This window comes from Plecotus auritus, assembly GCF_963455305.1.
Source record: "Plecotus auritus genome assembly, chromosome: X".
In the NCBI taxonomy this organism is placed as follows: Eukaryota; Metazoa; Chordata; class Mammalia; order Chiroptera; family Vespertilionidae; genus Plecotus; species Plecotus auritus.
In genome coordinates, this window is record NC_137784.1 from 29302989 (window position 1) to 29322412 (window position 19424).

The 19424-nt window shown below is 38.7% G+C and overlaps 1 protein-coding gene across 1 annotated transcript in view; it reads left to right on the forward strand.

Annotated features, from left to right (window-relative positions):
* The window catches only part of CFAP47 (cilia and flagella associated protein 47), a gene marked incomplete at both ends in the record, with an annotated part of 517322 nt that overhangs the window by 354226 nt on the left and 143672 nt on the right, over positions 1-19424 (forward strand). Inside the window, 3 exons of the mRNA XM_080652339.1 lie at positions 13281-13477; positions 14582-14725; positions 15318-15491. Of these exons, the coding sequence (XP_080508465.1) occupies positions 13281-13477; positions 14582-14725; positions 15318-15491 (515 nt within the window). The remainder of the gene's footprint in view (positions 1-13280; positions 13478-14581; positions 14726-15317; positions 15492-19424) is intronic.

A 19424-nucleotide genomic window follows, 5' to 3' on the forward strand; every position in this document is an offset into this window, starting at 1 on the left:
ATTCTCTGGCCCCATGGACTGCCAGGTATCATGCCGTACCATGGCAAGAGGAGCCGGAAATTCTCTACCTGTCTGTGGCACTGCAGCCAAGGGGTTGGCTCCCTTAGTTCTGAAGGAAGTTACAGGCCATTCTCAGTCATAGAAACCTGGAGGGTAGGGCAAGAGGTTGAGGTTGCCAGAAGTGGTGGGATTAGGGGAATCTCAGGAAGTGCATAAAATATATCTCATATCACAGTGTTGTCTTACTGTCAATATTTTAAAGAATTCTACTAGCTACATTGTCAGCAGCTTTCAATGTAGACAATATTCATTTTCTTTCCTTTTCCCCTACCTTCTCTGTTGAAGTGCCTCATCCCAGGCCCTGAGCCAGTTCTCATTGCAGACCTGGGATCCAGTAGCCCATCTGTGCTGACCGCCAGTCACCCTGTGTTATCTTTGCACTCACATGAGTACTATTTCAGCATAAAATCTGGCAGTGCTGGCTCCTTATTCATATGCTCCCATAGTTGCAATGCATCTCCTTCTGTCCTGTCTGGTCCAGTATAGGCATAAGATTCTATTCTATATCTTAAAACCCAAGCTTGTGGTTGTCAGACTCCCTCCCTGGGCACTGGTATGCTTTACCTGTCTGTCATCCATCTTGCTGTAGGCAGCCCAAGACCCTCCAACAAAAATCTTGCCCCTGAACTTAGGATCTTGGGGCTTTTCTTGACTGCATTTGGCCTCTGAGATCAACCTGACCTAGTTCCTCTTTTCTCTAGGCCAAGTACCTGATTATCATTTGATTTCTGACTTTTGAAAATCTCAGTCATAACTGTTGTTTGACTAATATGTCTTTCTCATCTGGGTGCCCTCCCCTATGTGTCCTCCCACAGTCAGAATTTACAGCTTGTTCAGTTGTCAGTGTGTCCTGTCCTAACATTTGAGGGTTTTGGTTGTTTTATTTTTTTGCAAGTTCCAGGCTCTTTCTATGATGCACCATGCAATAATGAGAAATGACTGTGTCCTGTATTATCAAAGAAAATATACTTTCAGTCAATAATTTGCTATAACCTAGTCCACACAATTGTAATATTAGAGACTTTGTATATTCTTTAGTCTCATAATTTTAATGTAAGATATTTTTAGTTAGATAAATACCTTACTTTGCTTTTCATTGTTTTATTTCTATGGACATAGATCCTGCCAAAAAAAGAAAGTGAACTTTTAAACAGTGTCTTCTTTGTACAGGTCTTCAAAGGTGAACATATGCTATGCAATAATATGTTTAAAGAGGCATTTAATAAAAAATTGTAGAAGCCTTTCCTCCTAGTTTAAGTTCTAGAGAATGTGCTGTTTATTGGCTTGCTAACAGCTCATTCAAACTAATTTGCACTCTTAGTAAATCAATATGCAAGAACTTAAAATCAACTCTCTTCCAAACATTTTATTTTTAATACTAGAGGCCCAGCACACAAAATTGTGTGCAGGTAGGGTCCCTAGGCCTAGCCTGCAATCAGGGCCATCCCCAGTCCTGCCCCGCTGCCAACACCCACCCTGATTCTCCCTTCACCATCTAGCGATCTATTGAAGCCTGCGGGCCTGGGGGAGGGACCAAGAGGTCTGCCTTCTGCCTGCTCACCAATCCCCAGTCCTGCCCTGCCACCACCCACCCCAGTTCCCTGTGGTTCCCCATTGGCCATCCAGCGATCAGAGCCTATGGGCTGGGGGGGAGGGACTGAGAGGTCAATGCACCTCATAGCAACTGGTTGATCAGTTGTTCTGGTCATTACACAATTATGGTCTCTGGCCTTTTATTATATAGGATAAGACAGATAAAGTTTCTGGTATTCAGACTTGAAATTGCAAAGCACAAAGTTAATTTTTTAAATTAAAATATATATTTTATTGATTTTTTACAGAGAGGAAGGGAGAGGGATGGAGAGTTAGAAACATCAATGAGAGAGAAACATCAATCAGCTGCCTCCTGCACACCCACTACTGGGGATGTGCCTACAACCAAGGTACATGCCCTTGACAGGAATCGAACCTGGGACCTTTCAGTCTGCAGGCCAACGATCTATCCACTGAGCCAAAGTGGTTAGGAAGCACAAAGTTAATTTGCTACCAGCAATCCCTGGCTTTCTTCCCCACAGAGGGGTTAATTAGAAAGCAAAATCTTATTTTAGTTCTTTTCTTTTGGAAATTTTATCTTCTTAAAAAATTATATGAAAATGAAAACTTCTCATTTAGAATACTGTCAAGCTACAACTCCATGATAAGCTCTCTCTTAATTTTCCATTAAATGATCCATGAAGACATATAGAAATTCAAAATTTCAATGGCAATGGAAAGAAAAGATAACAGTTACCCATTTACATAAATCCTATGAGAAATTCCCAAATGTTTACTAAGCTGTTGTGGCCTGATTGGAAAACACATTGAATAGCTTCTGCAGATTCATGCTCAATTAAAACATAATTTTGCTATAAAAAGCAAACAGTCTAGTTCCAAGATCTGCCTTTTCCTAAGAAATTTATTATCTGTACCTACCAGAAAACTAGGAAGCTGCCTCCTTATTGCATCCCTCCTGGAACATAGCAGAGGTTTTAAAATATTTTCTTAATGAATGAATATATGTGAATTAATTTTCAAGATGGGCCATTCATCAATACTTCTTTGTTTGCATCCCTCTTGCAAAGTCAACCCCCTTCCCTGGACTTCAAATGACTGTAACTGGAGGGGAAAATGTGGAGGACCATCATTCTATCAAGGATATGTGGAATCAGGTGCTGGTGGCAGAGATGGGAAGAGTCCAAGTTTTTTTGTGCTGAATGTTATTGGTGGGGTTAGAGTTAATCCATAGCAGGAAGACAATGCAATTTTCTAAAATTGAAATTGTCACCTAGATTATTTGAAAACTGCCAGTGAATGTAAGAAAACATCCTGCCTACATCTTAATAACTGGATAATTTTTTGATGCAGGAAGTTGGCTCAAGGGTATGCATTGAGCTACCTCCACATTTAGATCTGAAAGATCATTGCAAAGTTAAGGGGGAATGGGACTCTGTACAGTGACCACCTAGGAAAGGTAACCCTCTACTATTTATAGAGCAAACAAGAAAAGAAAAGGCATACCCAATTTTATTAATGCTAGAAAATAAAAGAGTGACACCTAAATGTGTTATAGTGTAATAATTTAATGGCAAAAACAAGAAATTGTGAAAAACAAGAGAAAAAGACATTTTCACAGGAACAAAAAATTATACTTAAGGTAGAATTACTGGTAATAACAATGGAAAACAGAAGACAATGGAATTATAGTGCTGAAGCAAATTAACTGACACTGTAGATTTTTAAATCCCAGTAAACTGTCACTCAAGAATAAAGTTGATATAAAAATATTTCAATCCAACAATGAAATTAAGATTATTTAAAACTCACAGGTATTTGCTATAAAAACAACTGGAGGATTGACTTATGGGTAAAGGAAAGTGAATTCAGAAGAAATAATTTGGATCCAAGAACAGTGGTTAATAAAATAATCAGTAAATGTGGGTAAATTTCAATTAGCATTGGCTATGGAAATAATAGTAAATAAATCAAGCATGATCAAAACAAAGAAAACTCAACCACTAGACAGTAATTTTAATTTTATAAGGAATAGGTTATAGCAGTGGTTCTCAACCTTTCTAATGCCGTGACCCTTTACAGTTCCTCATGTTGTGGTGACCCCCAACCATAAAATTATTTTCGTTGCTACTTCATAACTGTAATTTTGCTACTGTTAATGAATCATAATGTAAATATCTGTGTTTTCCAATGGACTTAGGTGACCCTGCTAGCGGTTCTCAACCTGTGGGAAGTAGCAATGAAAATAATTTTATGGTTGGGGGTTACCACAACATGAGGAACTGTATTAAAGGGTTGCAGCATTAGAAAGGTTGAGAACCACTGGGTTATAGGCAATGTAAGATTCTTATATTTGGAGAGAACAGGTATGAGCTATTTTAAGACAACCTATATCATAACACCCTAACATGCAAATTGACCGAATGGCAGAACAGCCGGTTGCTATGATGCGCACTGACCAGGGGCAGACACTCAACACAAGAGCTACTCCCTGGTGGTCAGTGCACTCCTACAGGGGGAGCTCTGCTCAGCCAGAAGCTGGACTTACAGCTGTCACAGAGGCGGTGGCGGGATCCTCTCCTGCCTCTGCAGCAGTGCTAAGGACCCCTCGGGGGATGTCTGCCTGCCATCCCCCAAGGGGTTCCAGACTGTGAGAGTGCGCAGGCCGGCCTGAAGGAACCCCCACACCAGTGCACAACTGTTGTGCACCAGGCCCCTAGTTTTAATATAAAGTATGAATGCTGAAAATTTGGGAAAACCAAAAAAATATAGAGAATTAATGTATAATTTCTAAACCAGTAAAATGCATAAAGGGAAATAAAGAAAACTTGATAAGCTCAATAGAATATAAAAACAGAGAACTAAAGAACAGATATAGTAAAGAGAAATAAAATGAAATATTAAACACAAATATATAATTAATCAGGGTATATATACACTGGCTAAACTAGGAAAGTTGATATTTTCACAATGGAAAGTCCAATGCAACGTTATGCTTTTTACAAAATTACCTGGTAAAATATCCAAAAACTTATACTAAGTATTTAAAAATAAATAAAATATCTGGCATAAATATATTAATATTTGAATAAGTGAATTTTAAAGCAAATAAAAGTATTAATGCAAAAAGAATAATCCAATGTACAGAATAATTTCAAACTTTTTTTCACCTAAACACATAATATCTAAATGTATAAAGTAAAAATTGGCACATGTGGAAGAAAAATGAACATATCCACAATTAGAGTGGGAGCATTTATTATATATCTCTTAATAACTGAGAGGCCCAGCAGACAGAAAATTTTTAGTAAGGCCTTACTAGATCTGACCAACACAGTCTGATTATGTATTCCTGTACCTTTTAAGTCTAACTAGGTGGTGCTGGAAAAAATAATGGCAATTCCTGCCCTTAATTCAGTACTTTGATACCTTTCTGTGGCCTTTTTCCTGTGCTTCAGGGCACCTGCGAGGATGTACAGGTATTTCCTTTCAGCAAAATCTGATAGGGCACTGAAGAGCTGTCTTTTCTGCTTGCAAATACTTAGAAACTTCATGGGGGAGAGAAGTCCAATGCTCTCAGCCCTTTGGAGTTGGTCAGAGGACAAGGTCAGAAGGGAGTGGCAAGAAATATTCAAAGTGACAAATAGCAAGGACCTACAAGCAAGATTACTCTACCCAACAAAGCTATCATTTAGAATTGAAGGTCAGATAAAGACCTTCACAGACAAGAAAAAAAAAAAAAGCTAAAGGAATTCATCAATACCAAACCAGTATTACATGAAATGTTGAAGGGTATTCTTTAAGAAGAGGAAGAAAGAGAAGAAAAAGAAAAGAGCAAATATATGAAAAATAAAATGGCAATAAATACGTATCTATCAACAATTGAATCTAAAAATAAAAATAAATGAACAAGAAATTTAATGAAGGATAGAAAACTGATGAATAAAATGGGATCAGAGGCATGGAAGCATGGAATAGACTGATTAATCTCACAGGGAAGGTGGGGATTGGTGGGAAGATATTAACCATGGAACTTATATGCATACTAGAGGCCTGGTGCACAAAATTCATGCGGGGGGGGGTGTCCCTCAGCCCAGCCTGCACCCTCTCCAATCTGGGACCCCTCGAGGGATGTCCCAGTGGGATCGGGCCTAAACGGGCAGTCGGACATCCCTCTCACAATCCAGGACTGCTGGCTCCCAACTGCTCACCTGCTTGCCTGCCTGATTGCCCCTAACCTCTTCTGCCTGCCAGCCTGATCACCCCTAAGCACTCCCCTGCCAGCCTGATTGATGCCTAACTGCTCTTCTGCCAGCCTGTTTGCCCCTAACTGCCTTTCCCTGCAGGCCTGGTCACCCCTAACTGCCCTCCTCTGCAGGCCTGGTACCCCCCAACTGCTCTCCCCTGCAGGCCTGGGTCCCTCCCAACTGCCCTTCCCTGCAGACCCAGTCACCCCCAACTTCCCTCCTCTGCCAGCCGGGTCACCCCTAACTGCCCTCCCCAGCAGGCTTGATCACCCACAACTGCCCTCCCTTGCAGGCCTGGTTCCTCCCAACTTCCCTCCCCTGCTGGCCATCTTGTGGTAGCCATCTTGTGTCCACATGGGGGCAGGTTCTTTGACCACATGGGGACAACCATCTTGTATGTTGGAGTGATGGTCAATCTGCATATTACTCTTTTATTAGATAGAATACAGGCCTGGTGCATGGGTTGGGGCCAGCTGGTTTGCCCTGAAGGGTGTCCCGGATCAGGGTGGGGGTTCCCTTGGGGTGTGGGGCGGCGTGGGCGAGGGGCCTGTGGTGGTTTGCAGGCCGGCCAGGCCCCCTGGTGACCCAAGCAGAGGCCCTGAAATCTGGGATTTATCTATCTTCTACAATTGAAATTTTGTAGCCTGGAGTGGAGCCAAGCCTTCTGCTCACTCCGTGGCGGCAGCCATTTCTGTTGGGATTTATGTATCTTCTATCATTGAAACTTTGTAGCCTTAAGCAGAGGCCAAAGCAGGCCAGGGCTGCAGAAGCTTGGCTTCCTCCATCGCCACAGGCAACCCTAGCCTCCTGCTCTCTCCAGCTCCATTTCTGTTGGGCTTTATTTATCTTCTATAATTGAAACTTTGTAGCATTGAGTGGAGGCCTGGGTTGGCAAGGGCAGGCGGAAAGCTTGGCTTCCTCTATTGCCAGGGAAACCCAAGCCTCCCTCCTGCTCTCTGTGGCCATAGCCATCTTGGTTGGGTTTATTTGCATAGTCCCTCCTGATTGGCTGGTGGGTGTGGCTGGTGGGCATGATTTGTGGGTGTAGCGGAGGGATGGTCAATTTGCATATTACTCTTTTATTGGATAGGATATGCATTACCTATGGACACAGACAATAGGGTGGTGAAGGTCTGGGGCTGGGCAGGAACCAGTGGAGGAGGTCAATGGGGGAATAAAGGGGGTATCTGTAATACTCTCAACAATAAAGTTTTTTTTTAAATAAAGAAATAAAACACTCTAATATTATAATTGCTGAATGCTTTTCCTTTCTTTTTAAAATGTGAAATCTATGGCACACTTCATGTGTTTGATATTACATGAAGAAACTCAGTAATGAGCAATTGTTAGTACACAATGAATCTATCACTCTCTATCAGAGTATTTATGAGGCAGATGTGCTGATAAGAACATAATAAAGTTTCTAAAATGGATAAAATTCCAATTAGCAAGTGTTTGTCTTCTTATTTATAGAGTAAGAAAAAAGAAGTCTAGATTAAAACTTTCCCGTAGCAGATGAAAGTGGGATTAGCAAATACACTAAAAAATTATCTGAAAATATACTCATACATGATTTTAGAATAAATATTGTAAATTAATTTATATAAATGAATTCATATAAATATAGCTGTTCATTCTCTTGATACATCATCTTCTGAATTAACTTTTGACTGTTGTTTGCCAATAATATACTTAAATAATTAACTATGGAAGATAATGATAAATTCACTATAGTATTTAGCCTCCTTCACATTTCTGATGCACAGAGAAACCTAAGAGATAGATTAACCAAATTATATTCTATAGAGCCCTAGCATTCTTTTAAAGTACTTTGGTTTGGTTATATGGAGGTGTGGATGTGAATTGGAGTTCTAACTTTTTATCCTTTATGTTAATTTGTTTTATATGTGGAGATTCTGTCTTAGGTATTGTTCATACACAGGATCTCAAAACCAAAAACTAAAATGCTTGAAAGCTACTGATCAAATCTCACTCTTTGATTTTAACACATTGAAAAATTGAGTCGTAAAAGAAGTCTAAGTTCATTGCCCAAGGTGACACAGTGCAGGAGAGAAACTAAAGCTGGAAAACAGGATTTTAAAATATATTTTGATTGATTTCAGAGAGGAAAGGAGAGGGGGAGAGAGATAGAAACATCAATGATGAGAGAATCATCAATTGGCTGCCTCCTGCACGCCCCCCACTGGGGATTGAGCTTGCAACCCCTGCATGGGAATCGAACCATGACCTCCTGCTTCATAGTTTGACGCTCACCCACTGAGCATGCCAGCCAGTCTAGAAAACAGGATTTTAAACTCTCAGTTGATTGCATCTTTCACCTCACTAGTTTCATACATATATCTTCCATTGTAGTTAAGACAAGTTAGACTGTATCAGTAAAAACCCAACTGGATCATGTCTGCCTATATGCATGTTTTATGTAAATGTTTCCTCCCTTGTTGATCTTGGTTTTGGCTATGTGTCTTGCTTTGGCCAATGGATTATTAAGGAATGTGAAGGAAGCAGATATTTTATATATTTGATAACCATTTGTACATTAGGGCTCTCCTTTTGCTACTGGCAATTCTTCAGTACTATATGAAAAATAGTAGGCTAATCTCATAGAAGTTTAGAGAGCTCATGCCAGAATTTCCAGGTGATGTCCCAATTCATGAGTGAGTCCAACCAATATCACATGAAGCAGAAAAGCTTTTCCAAAAGAGGGAGGGCTGAGAATCATGAGCAAATAAATTGTTATGCAGGGATAGCTCACCAAAACAGCAGTATTGACTTATTGTTATAACCACGACATATTCTAGGATCTGAGCACAGGATGCTTTTTTGGATTATTTCAAAAACTGAGATTACACTGACTTCTAGTAGCTAATGTTATATAAAATTAAGTATTCTTTCATTAGAAAGATTGTCTCTTATGTTCCTTTATTTTCTTCAGTAACTGTAATTTGATAAATTTAGATGTATTTGGTTACCTTTAATTATGAAACCCTAGCAAATACCACAGTTACCAGGATTATCTGTAAAGAAAAGGCCCCAGGTGAGCTACATCTGAGTAGAGTAGGGATGGAAGGAACAGGTCCAGAACCTCAATAGTTGTGATGCCCAGGTCAAAAGTTCAAATGGAAGCCATATACTATATGTGTACATTTAAAAATAAATCAAACTAACAATATTTTAAGTAGAATACACTCTATCATTTTACATTGACAAATACTACTTTATACAAACCTGAAAGAACCAAGTTTGAATTTAGAATTCTTGGCCTCATCCAGTTTTGCACTAGAGTATGACAGCACAGATAGGTGGACCCTGGCCCAGTGTTCATCTCATTGTCTTCCTCCTTTCAACTGTGACATGTACCATATGGCTCTTGGGTATAAATGTTTGGGTACCTCAGTTCACATGATTAATATTGATCTTCATCTTCCCCTTAATAGGCATCTCTTAAGTTATCCTTCAATTCCAGGAATCTTACAATGGGAGCACTGACATTGGAAAGAGTCCTGTGTAAGCACTGGAGATGGGATCAAAGCACTTTAGATTGTGAATTATGGCATCCCATGATCTTGGAACATGGATGGGGCTGGGCTCCATGTAGGCCTGTCCCTTTGGGCTCATGTACTCCTTGCACATACAGAGAGACAATGGCAGAGGAGATGAAGAGTAAGGCCCTAGAAAGCATGAGGCCCAGGACAGGAAGCTTTTTCCTGTATGTAAGGGTGTATGTTAGGTTGGGGAATTCGAGGCCCTGAGACCAGGTCTTGAGATCAATAGTTTGAGACATGATCTCAGGAACCATAGGTAAGAATGTGAGAAAGTGAGAGACAGCAAGAAGATGCAGCCAATTCAGAGAGTATAAATGAATAGTTTCCAGTGTGAGTTATTTGGGCTCAATTTCAGTGGGAATCTCCAGGAGTTAGTAGAGAATTTACCCCAGAATTATTCTAACCAAAAGACAACGAAGCTGGGTTATTTTTCACCAATATGATATATTATTTGTTGAAGACTGCAGCTGCAGGCATTGTCACTTCTGGCCTGATCCATGTGAGCTCTCTCGTGTGACAAGAGGAATCCCTCAAGAAGAATGTTACAGGTTTTCATAAAGCCCTTAACCTACAGGGAAGATTTAAATGAAAGGCAACATGGCAGGGCATTGGTAGTGTCTGCTACAGTGCAGAATTGGAAAGGACTTTGAGAAAACATGTCCCTAAAAGAGAATAATGGTATGGTGCCACAGTGTGGCCAGTAAAATTTCCAAGTTTCTAAAAATCAAGATAGTTTCTACCTCTGCTATTTTATATTTAAGGGAATGTGGATACTAGCTGATGAATACCTTCATCTAGAAGCGACTTCTTGTTAATAATATGTGATAATATTTTTGTTTATGTTTATTACCTGAATTAAGTTATTTTTTATGTTTTAAGAAAAGAAACATTGTTTTATCAATATATTTTCAAAAATAGAACCATCTTTTCCACAAATTCCACTTTACAGTGGATTTGTTTTGGACTTGTAAGGGAGAGGGGCTAGCCCTGTGCATTCCTCAGGGTCTGTGCTCATGAACATTGCATGAGTTGGAAAATGTATACTTCGGAATGTCCTTGGCTTTCATTTTTTACTCAGTATCATTAGAAAATGGATATTCTTAGGGAAAAGGGAACAGTGTATAACAAAGCTTTTGATAGAGGCTTTATACTTGAACATGTGCATTTTAATTGTTGTTTACTATTAAATGGCTAGTTAATCTTTATCTTTGATGAAAATAATAATTACTTTTTATTTTATTTTTTATTTATTTTTTAAAAATATATTTTATTGATTTTTTACAGAGAGGAAGGGAGAGGGATAGAGAGTTAGAAACATCGATGAGAGAGAAACATCGATCAGCTGCCTCTTGCATACTCCCTACTGGGGATATGCCCGCAACCAAGGTACATGCCCTTGACTGGAATCGAACCTGGGACCCTTGAGTCCACAAGCTGACGCTCTATCCACTGGGCCAAACTGGTTAGGACTAATTACTTTTGAATTACTTAAAATTCCTCTTCTATGCAGTTTAATTTTCTTTAAATTATCTAATCTAAGTATTTTCATTTCAGTCTGTTCATGCAAGAGAAAAATGAGGTTTCTTTATTTCTGTTAAAGAAACAGATTTTTATCAAATCATTATCTCACCTGGTTTGTTCTAATGATGTTGCCACAACTGAAACACTTCATTCAGAATGAAAGTCATCAGTGAATAACAGATTATAAAATGTGCCTAGAGTCCTTTTTGATAAGAGGAAAGTTTACTCTAAAATTTGATTTATACTTGAAAAGGAAGGAATAAAAATAACATTCTTACAGACTTTGTTTCCTCCTTAGACAGTCTGAGTATATTGGACTTTGCTTAGATGTGATAGAGATTTCAAATGCGATCCATTAACAGTGTATTTTAATATCTATATATATAAAAGGCTAAGTGACCATCACATCTTCAACAACCCAACAGACAACCGAACAGACTGTGTGGAGTGACCAGGCTGGCAGGGGGTTAGTGAGGGACGATCAAATGACTGAGTAGCAGGCTCTGTGGGGTGACCAGGCAGGCAGGGGATTAGTGAGGGACAACCAAATGACTGAGCAGCAGGCTGCGTGGGGCTACCAGGCCTGCAGGGGGGGTAGTTGGGGGCAACCAGTCTGGTGGGGGGCAGTGAGGGGTGACTAGGTCGGCAGAGGGGGGCAATGAGGGGCATCCAGGCTGGCAGGAGGGGGCAGTTGGGGGCAACCAGGCCAGCAGAGGGGGGCAGTTGGGGGTGACCAGGTTAGTGGGGGGATAGTTGGGGGCGACTATGCCAGCAGGGGGGCAGTTGGGGGTGACCAGGCCAGCAGGGGGGGTACAGTTAGGGGTTATCAGGTGGGCAGGCAGGTGAGGAGTTAGGAGCCAGTGGTCCCAGATTGTGAGAGGGATGTCTGACTGCCAGTTTAGGCCCGATCCACAGGATTTCCCCCTAGGGGTCCTGGATAGGGGAGGGTGCAGGCTGGGCTGAGGGGACTCCCCGCGCCCCATGCATGAGGCCTCTAGTACATTATATAACATTATACACAATAGATAATATCTGATACACAGTGATGTATAATATGCAATATATGGTATATAATATATAACTAATATATTTTACAATATATAGTACATAATATGTAACTTATCACACACACATACAAATCTTCAATTTACTTGAAAAAGATATAAAGCAGTTAATGTTCTTGCAGGAGTGAATGATTTTCTTGGTGTACAAACTTCAGCATATTTGAAAACAAGTTTGCCTTTTTTAACATTTGAGGTGTTAAATGTGAGTCAATGAAATTTATAGCCAATTAATGTCATAATACTTGTCTAGTCCATTAGTTGATAGCTGGATTTGTTTTCTTGGTTTGTGAGAAATTCTTTGCAGAATTAGGATTCTAAATATATTTTTATCATTTATTTTTCATCTATTACTTAATACATTGGCATAAGCAGTGAAATTTGTATTATGTCTTATACTGCATCCTACTTTAAGGTTGAGAGATTTTTTATAACTGCTTTGTCATTTCATGGAGAATAAGAAAATGTTGATCTTCTGAGAAAAGATAATATTGCTTGGAAGGAAAGGAACAGCATAGATAGCCTACCCATCATAAGAAATGATATTACCTATTAACTTAAGGTAAATTTTATAACAAGGTGTATGAGGAGTATTAATTGGACTGTCCTTGGTTATTAACTATCAAAAAATTATTTCTATCCACTGGTCAAGTTGCAAATTATTTTGATTGTTATGGGACAGAACACCCATAAGTCATGGAAATCTGGGAAACAATAATACCAAATATTCCATATTTCTGTCTCATTTCTCAGTCCCCATTCAATTAGATAAAGCCGTGTGACTGGTTCTGGCCAACTAAATGTAATATGTGGTATTTTGGGGCTGAGTACTGAAAATCCTTGAGCAAACTTCTAGCCACTTCTCTTCCCCTGATCTGTCAGGGAAGGAGAAGAGGTATTACTCTGATGGTACTGCTGCAACATAGTGCTATCTTTTACAACATGGGTCCCTGAGTGACTTTATGGATTAGACCTTCCTTTGACCTATTAATGACCTATCTGTCACTGATAAATAAACTTGCTTGTTATTCCCTGAAGATTTAGGGTTAGTGTGTTACTTTGGCATCACCTAATGCAGTGGTCGGCAAACTCACTAGTCAACAGAGCGGCAAACCGTGGCTCGTGAGCTGCATGTGGCTCGCAGGCCGCAGTTTGCCAACCACTGACTTAGTGTCTTCTAGATTATACAATAATATTAAATGTTGATTTACCCTAAAAATAATCTTAGGATTTATGCCATTTAAAATGATCACTTTATTTTTCAATTATTTTGATAGTTCCAGAAGGATCTTTTCCAGTTGCTTTAAAATTTGCTCCTCTCTGTCCTGGACGCTACCCTTGTAAAATTTTGTTGACATCAAGGTATGATGTGCGCCTCTACTACATTGAAGGCGTGGTGAGTGATGAATGTCCAGAGACCAGATTTGACTTTGAAACACCAGCATTTGAAGCCCTTACCCAGAATATTCCAATAGTAAGCATGAACATTTTTTGGTATTTTTCATTTCCACTGTTACCATCTCATTAAAGTTCTCTAAACCTCTTATCTTAAACTATTACAGATTTATTTTTTTATTTATTGAGTGAATTTTAGAGAGAGATGAATGGAGAGAAAAAGAGAGGGAGATAGAGACAGACAGACAGACAGACATCGGACATCAATTTGTTGTTCCACTTATTCTGACCAGGGATTAAACCTGCAACCTTTGCCTATTTCCAATTGTATTATCTGTTGCTGTGTGTTTCTCTACATTGATGTCAGAGTTTTATTCCTGACTATAAATGTCATCATGTTACTCACCTGATTAATCACTTATGCTGTATCTCAGTGCTTAAAAAAATTAACTTTAACTTCTTTAACCTATCATCAAATTCCTACTCGAAATCCATGCCTCCTGGCTCCACCAAGCAGAGTAATGGTCCCTCAGGTTACTCTGCTCCAGATTTAATTGTGATCTTGACATTTATTAAAATGGGTTCATAAGCACTAAGAATAATGATTGGCTGTAGCTTGTCTATCTATTACTCAAAGTAACAATGCAACATAGAAGAAAGTAACATAATTGTAAAGAATTTTGAAGTTTTTGACTGATAAATTGTTTTGTATTTGTTTAGTTAATAAAGACATAACGGAAGTTTGATCAAAGCACGGAAATTTTCTATGATGAGATATGTGACCTTTGTTATCTAAGCAATCTACCAATTAGAACATTTTATGATCCAATTATTAGGAGTAAAATGTATAACCCCAAGACCATTCTATCATTTAAACAATTAGTAAGTCAAACAAATGAATATTCCTTTAGCTATTAAATAATCCATGGATCAACCTGTTAGGCAATGCTCCTGTATGACATTGAAAGGACATATTTAAGAATAGCTATGAAAAGACTTCTTGTGCCTTATATTAACATTTTTCATAGTTGTTCTTAACAAATATGACTTTCAAATGGCGATTCTTAAGAAATACAGTTAAAAATACAATATATAATTTTATGAAAAGCACCACGAATTAATATGTCATTCTACTTTATAAATATCATCTTTCTGATATTTATCTACCCTTTTTATGCTTTAGACGAATAGAACAATGAATGACTGGAGATGTCACGTGATTATAGAAGGAGAGTGTTTTTATGGACCTCCTGATTTCTCTGTCAAATCAGGTGAAACAGCACAATATCCTCTCACATTCAAACCTCATTTGGAATGTGAGGTTATGGTATGAACTCATTGATAATTTTTACCTAGTATTAATGTGTCAATAAAACAATGTATGATATTAACCTATATCATTTACAGTAAATCTTTTTGCAGAAAAGTTATATTTTCATTAATTTGATCATTAGAGTTCACTCTGCCTGAATAATTATTTTAACTTGAGGCATAAACATTCTGAAAAGTGCAATGCCATTGCCTGCCAATTCTTATGCCTATATTACATTTACATAACACACTAAACAAAGTAAAATCATTGTTCCTATTGTTTTTATTCATTAAGCAAGTTGGTATTTTAGAAATTATTTTCTGAAGACATATTTCTTTGACAAGGATATAAGCATGCACATATTTGCTATATAAGAGAATACCTGTATAAACTCTGTATTTAGAGAAAGTAAAGAGAAATAATGAGGTTTTCACAGGTATTTCATCTTACTCGTTCAGTAGAGATATTTGTACATAAACTGCAAGACTCTATGGCTGACCTTGAATGCTCATTTTATTTATCAGACTCAAGAGTAATAGGATAGTAGAGGCTGTTTGGCATCCAAATGTGACTCCTGTGGAGCTGAAATTTTCTTGATTTGTCACAGGGTAAACTTACTGTACAAAATAAAATAGATGGTATGGAGCATGTCTTTGCCATGAAAGGGATTGGTAGAAGACCCGTGGCCATGGAATGCATCATTGCACACTGTCAGGTGGGGGTCCCAGAAGATAGAACCATAATGGTGCCCAATTATACAAAGAACATCGTAACATTTAAGGTAAGACTTTTTGGTATAAAAGTATTTTCAGAATGAGTATATAGAATTATATGAAATTTTTAAAATATTTAATTTTATTTAACTAGGTGAAGCAATGACACACAAAGAATGCTTAAAATTCTACTTTATATTAGTCTAACAGCTATTAAATGTGAATGAAATTATTAAGCTGAATTAGTACCAAACAAATTTTATTTCTAAGTGTTAATATATAATCATAAGACATATTAAAATCTACTTATTTGCATCATGTGTATTTTCACTTGAAGAAATTGTACATGGTAAGAAAAGGTATTTTCAAAAGAATTTTTAAACAGCTTTTGAAATTTTAACGTGAAACCTGTTAGCACAACATTTCAAAAGTGTATTCTAGCCAGGCTGGCATCACTCAGTGGGTGAGCGTCGACCTATGAACCAGGAGGTTTATGGTTCAATTCCCGCCCAGGGCATATGCCCAGGTTGCAGGTGCGGGAGGTAGCCAGTCAATGATTTTCTGTCATCATTGATGTTTCTATCTCTCTCTCCCTCTCCTTTCTTCTCTGAAATCAATAAAAATAATAGATTTACAAAAGTGTATTTTATCATTTACTAGTGTGAGTAATAGTGGGAATGTGAAGAAATGCATAATTGTTTACATCTTTATTTTTTTAAATTTCTTTATTGATTAACGTATCACATATTTGTCCTCATCCTCCCATTCCCATCCCAAACCCCTCCCCACTCATGCCCCCACCCCCCTGTTATCCGTGATCACTGGTTAGGCTTACATGCATGCATACAAGTCCTTTGGTTGATCTCTCCCCCTTACCCCCACCCTCCCCTACCTTCCCTCTGAGGTTTGGCAGTCTGATCGATGCTTCCCCGTCTCCGGGTCTGTTTTTGTTCATCAGTTTATGTTGTTAATTATTTCTCCTAGATGAGTGAGATCAAGTGATACTAGAAATACACTTATAAGAACTGAAAATGAGACAAGCAATAATGGTTATGCTGAGAAGCAAATGAATCAGTCTGTAGTGAGTTTCTTTCTGGGCCAACAGTTCTTTTGAGTCCCAATTTCAATGTCAAACAGTTCCTTATGTGTACATGTCAGCAATGATATTTCAGTTCTGGATGGTGGACAGATGGTGGTAATGCAGGTCCGACCCTCTCTAGTTTGGTTCTGGGCAACCTGCAGAGATGCACAGCTGCTGACTGCTAGTATGGCAAGGCGTCGTCAGCATCTTCCATCTCTGGACTGTTTCTCTTCTGTCTTCATGGCTGGAGCAGTCCTGTCAATTCCTCTCTGTTGCAGGAATCCACATGGTCTTGGAAAATATACAAACATATTCTTGACCAAAAGTTAATAAAGGAATCTTTTCTATAAATTTGACTTGGGATCCTTTTTCATTTTTTGCCCAAACGATTTTCCTTTGGCTTGTTTTGACACCATGTGTGTTTTTCATGGGTGTCTTGCTGTTAGCATTTCAAATGAAAGTTAATTTTCTAAAGTAAAAATTTTCTAGATGTAATTTACTTACAGGATATTTTTCCTTACATGATATTCTTCTACTATCCCCCCCCCTTTTTTATTTAAATATTAGGAGGCTTTGGGAAATTTTATAATGTAGTCTTGAAGTTTTGCACTTAGCCCCCTTTGCTTGATTTATTTCAACCAATCCCAAAACACAACTTTCCACTTTCCTCTCATATATTTATCTACAAATTGTTGTGTGCCCAATAGAATCCTTACAAGAAGCTTCAAATAGCTATCTATCCCAGTTGCCTGAATTCAGTTTTAGAGAATACTGCCAAGTTTAGAAATTCTCTGAGTTCACCTTCTGCTTTTTTATGATCTTGAAAAATATGTGCTTTGGTTTTCTTCTTCCTTCCTTGCTGGATTGAAAATGGAGGGAATATTGTGAACAAAAATCTCATTTTGTCACTCCCCTGCTAAAACTCTTCTTACCTTCAGGATGGAGTACATACTTCTCAAAGTGGCATTTACCATCCTTCAGACGCTTATCTGCTCAGGTTCATCTCTGGCCAATTTGGGCTGCAGCTATACTTAGGCCTTTGTATACAATATTTCCTTTTGCTACCAGCTAGAAATTTCACTCCAACTTCACATCTCCCATTTCTCTGTGTTTGTGTAACTCCTTTTCATTGTCTGGAGCAAGTCCTAGATGCCACTTTTTCCAAAAATCCTTACCTATTCCCATAAACCTGAGTAGATCCATTTCATGTGCTTCCACAACATTTTTATACCTGTTCCACCATCAAACATACATCATATTACTCTTACCTGTTTGTTGTTCTCTACCATATTATAAATTGTGAGAAACAGGTATGCCTCTCTTTTCTATATTTTAAAGCTATCATAAATCATAGTATCAAACACATAATAGTTTTAAGGAAGTTTTGTTTAATGAACAGATATAAATATAATGGGTGGCATTTGAAAAGAAAGGAAGGGCAACCTCAGAGCCCCAGCAGGGAGGGCGTACTCAGGACAAGCCTTGCCACCACCACTTCTAATTTGGATCCTCCAAATTAGCCACTATCCACAACCTTGAAACTGCTCCTCTCACTCTGGAGTCTCCAACTAAGCTTAAATCAGAGCATAGGGCCCCTTTTATCCTCCCCTTATCAGAGTGACCTGTGGTCATCACACATCTCTTTGTTTCTTCCCACTTTGGGGCAGTGCCTCTGCACAGCCAACTGGGACCTGGAGAGTACACTGAGTGGCCAGATTATTATGATCTCTGAACGCATAATAATCTGGCCATTCAGTGTATATCCTATATAATAAAAGGCTAATATGCAAATTGTCCCCTCGACCAGGAGTTCGACCAGCAGGCAGGCTGGCCAACTGCCTATGACCCTTTCCCCTGGCCGGGCTGGCCGGACCCCATCCATGCACAAATTCATGCACCAGGCCTCTAATACACACACACACACACACACACACACACACACACACACACACTCACACACACACTGAGTGCTGAGTGCCCAGATTATTATGCATTCAGAGATCATAATAATCTGACCACTCAGTGTATTATGCTACGTGAAATAAGCCAGTCAGAACAAAATAAACTGATGAACAAAAAGATCCAGAGATATAGAAGCATGGAACAGACTGTCTAATCTCAGAGGGAAGGAGGGAGTGTGTGGGTGTGTGGGTGTGTGGGTGTGTGGGTATGTGGGAAGAAATCAACCAAAGAACTTGTATGCATATATGAATCACCCATGGACACAGACATGGGGTGGTGGAGACCTGGGGTGGGGTCGTGGGGTAGGGGCAGGCTCTAAGGGGTCAGTGGGAGAAAAAAGGGGACATGTGTAATACTTTCAACAATAAAGATTTAAAATATAAACAAACAAATAAATAAATATAAAAAGAAGGGAAGGTGCTTGACTAGTATGGCTCAGTCGTTGAGCATCAACCCATGAACCAAGAGGTCACTGGTTTGATCCCAGGTCAGGGCACATGCCTGGGTTGCAGCCGTGATTTCCAGTAGGGGGCATGCAGGAGGCAGCTGATCCATGATTCTCTCTCATCATTGGTATTTCTATCTCTTTCCCCATCCTCCTTCATCTCTCTGAAATCAATAAAAAAAAAGAAAAACTTAAAAAAATCAAGTGGAGGAAAGAAGGAAGGAAATATCATGATCACTTAGATTTACTAAATATAAGGAAAAAATATTTTTCCAACACTCCTTTTCCTCTTCCAGAATTTACTGGTGAGCAAGGAAAACTGTATTAAGAATTTGAGGAAAACAGGTTAAAGAAAAACCTGTAATTTCATAACATTGCTTATTTCATTTTGTTATTATGGTGGAGTTAATGTCTATACGTTTTTAATATTTCATTCTTCGGAATGAATGCATTTTTTAAAATGTAGGCTTTTAAAACTAGTAATTATGTTATATTAACTACATCTAATTAAAT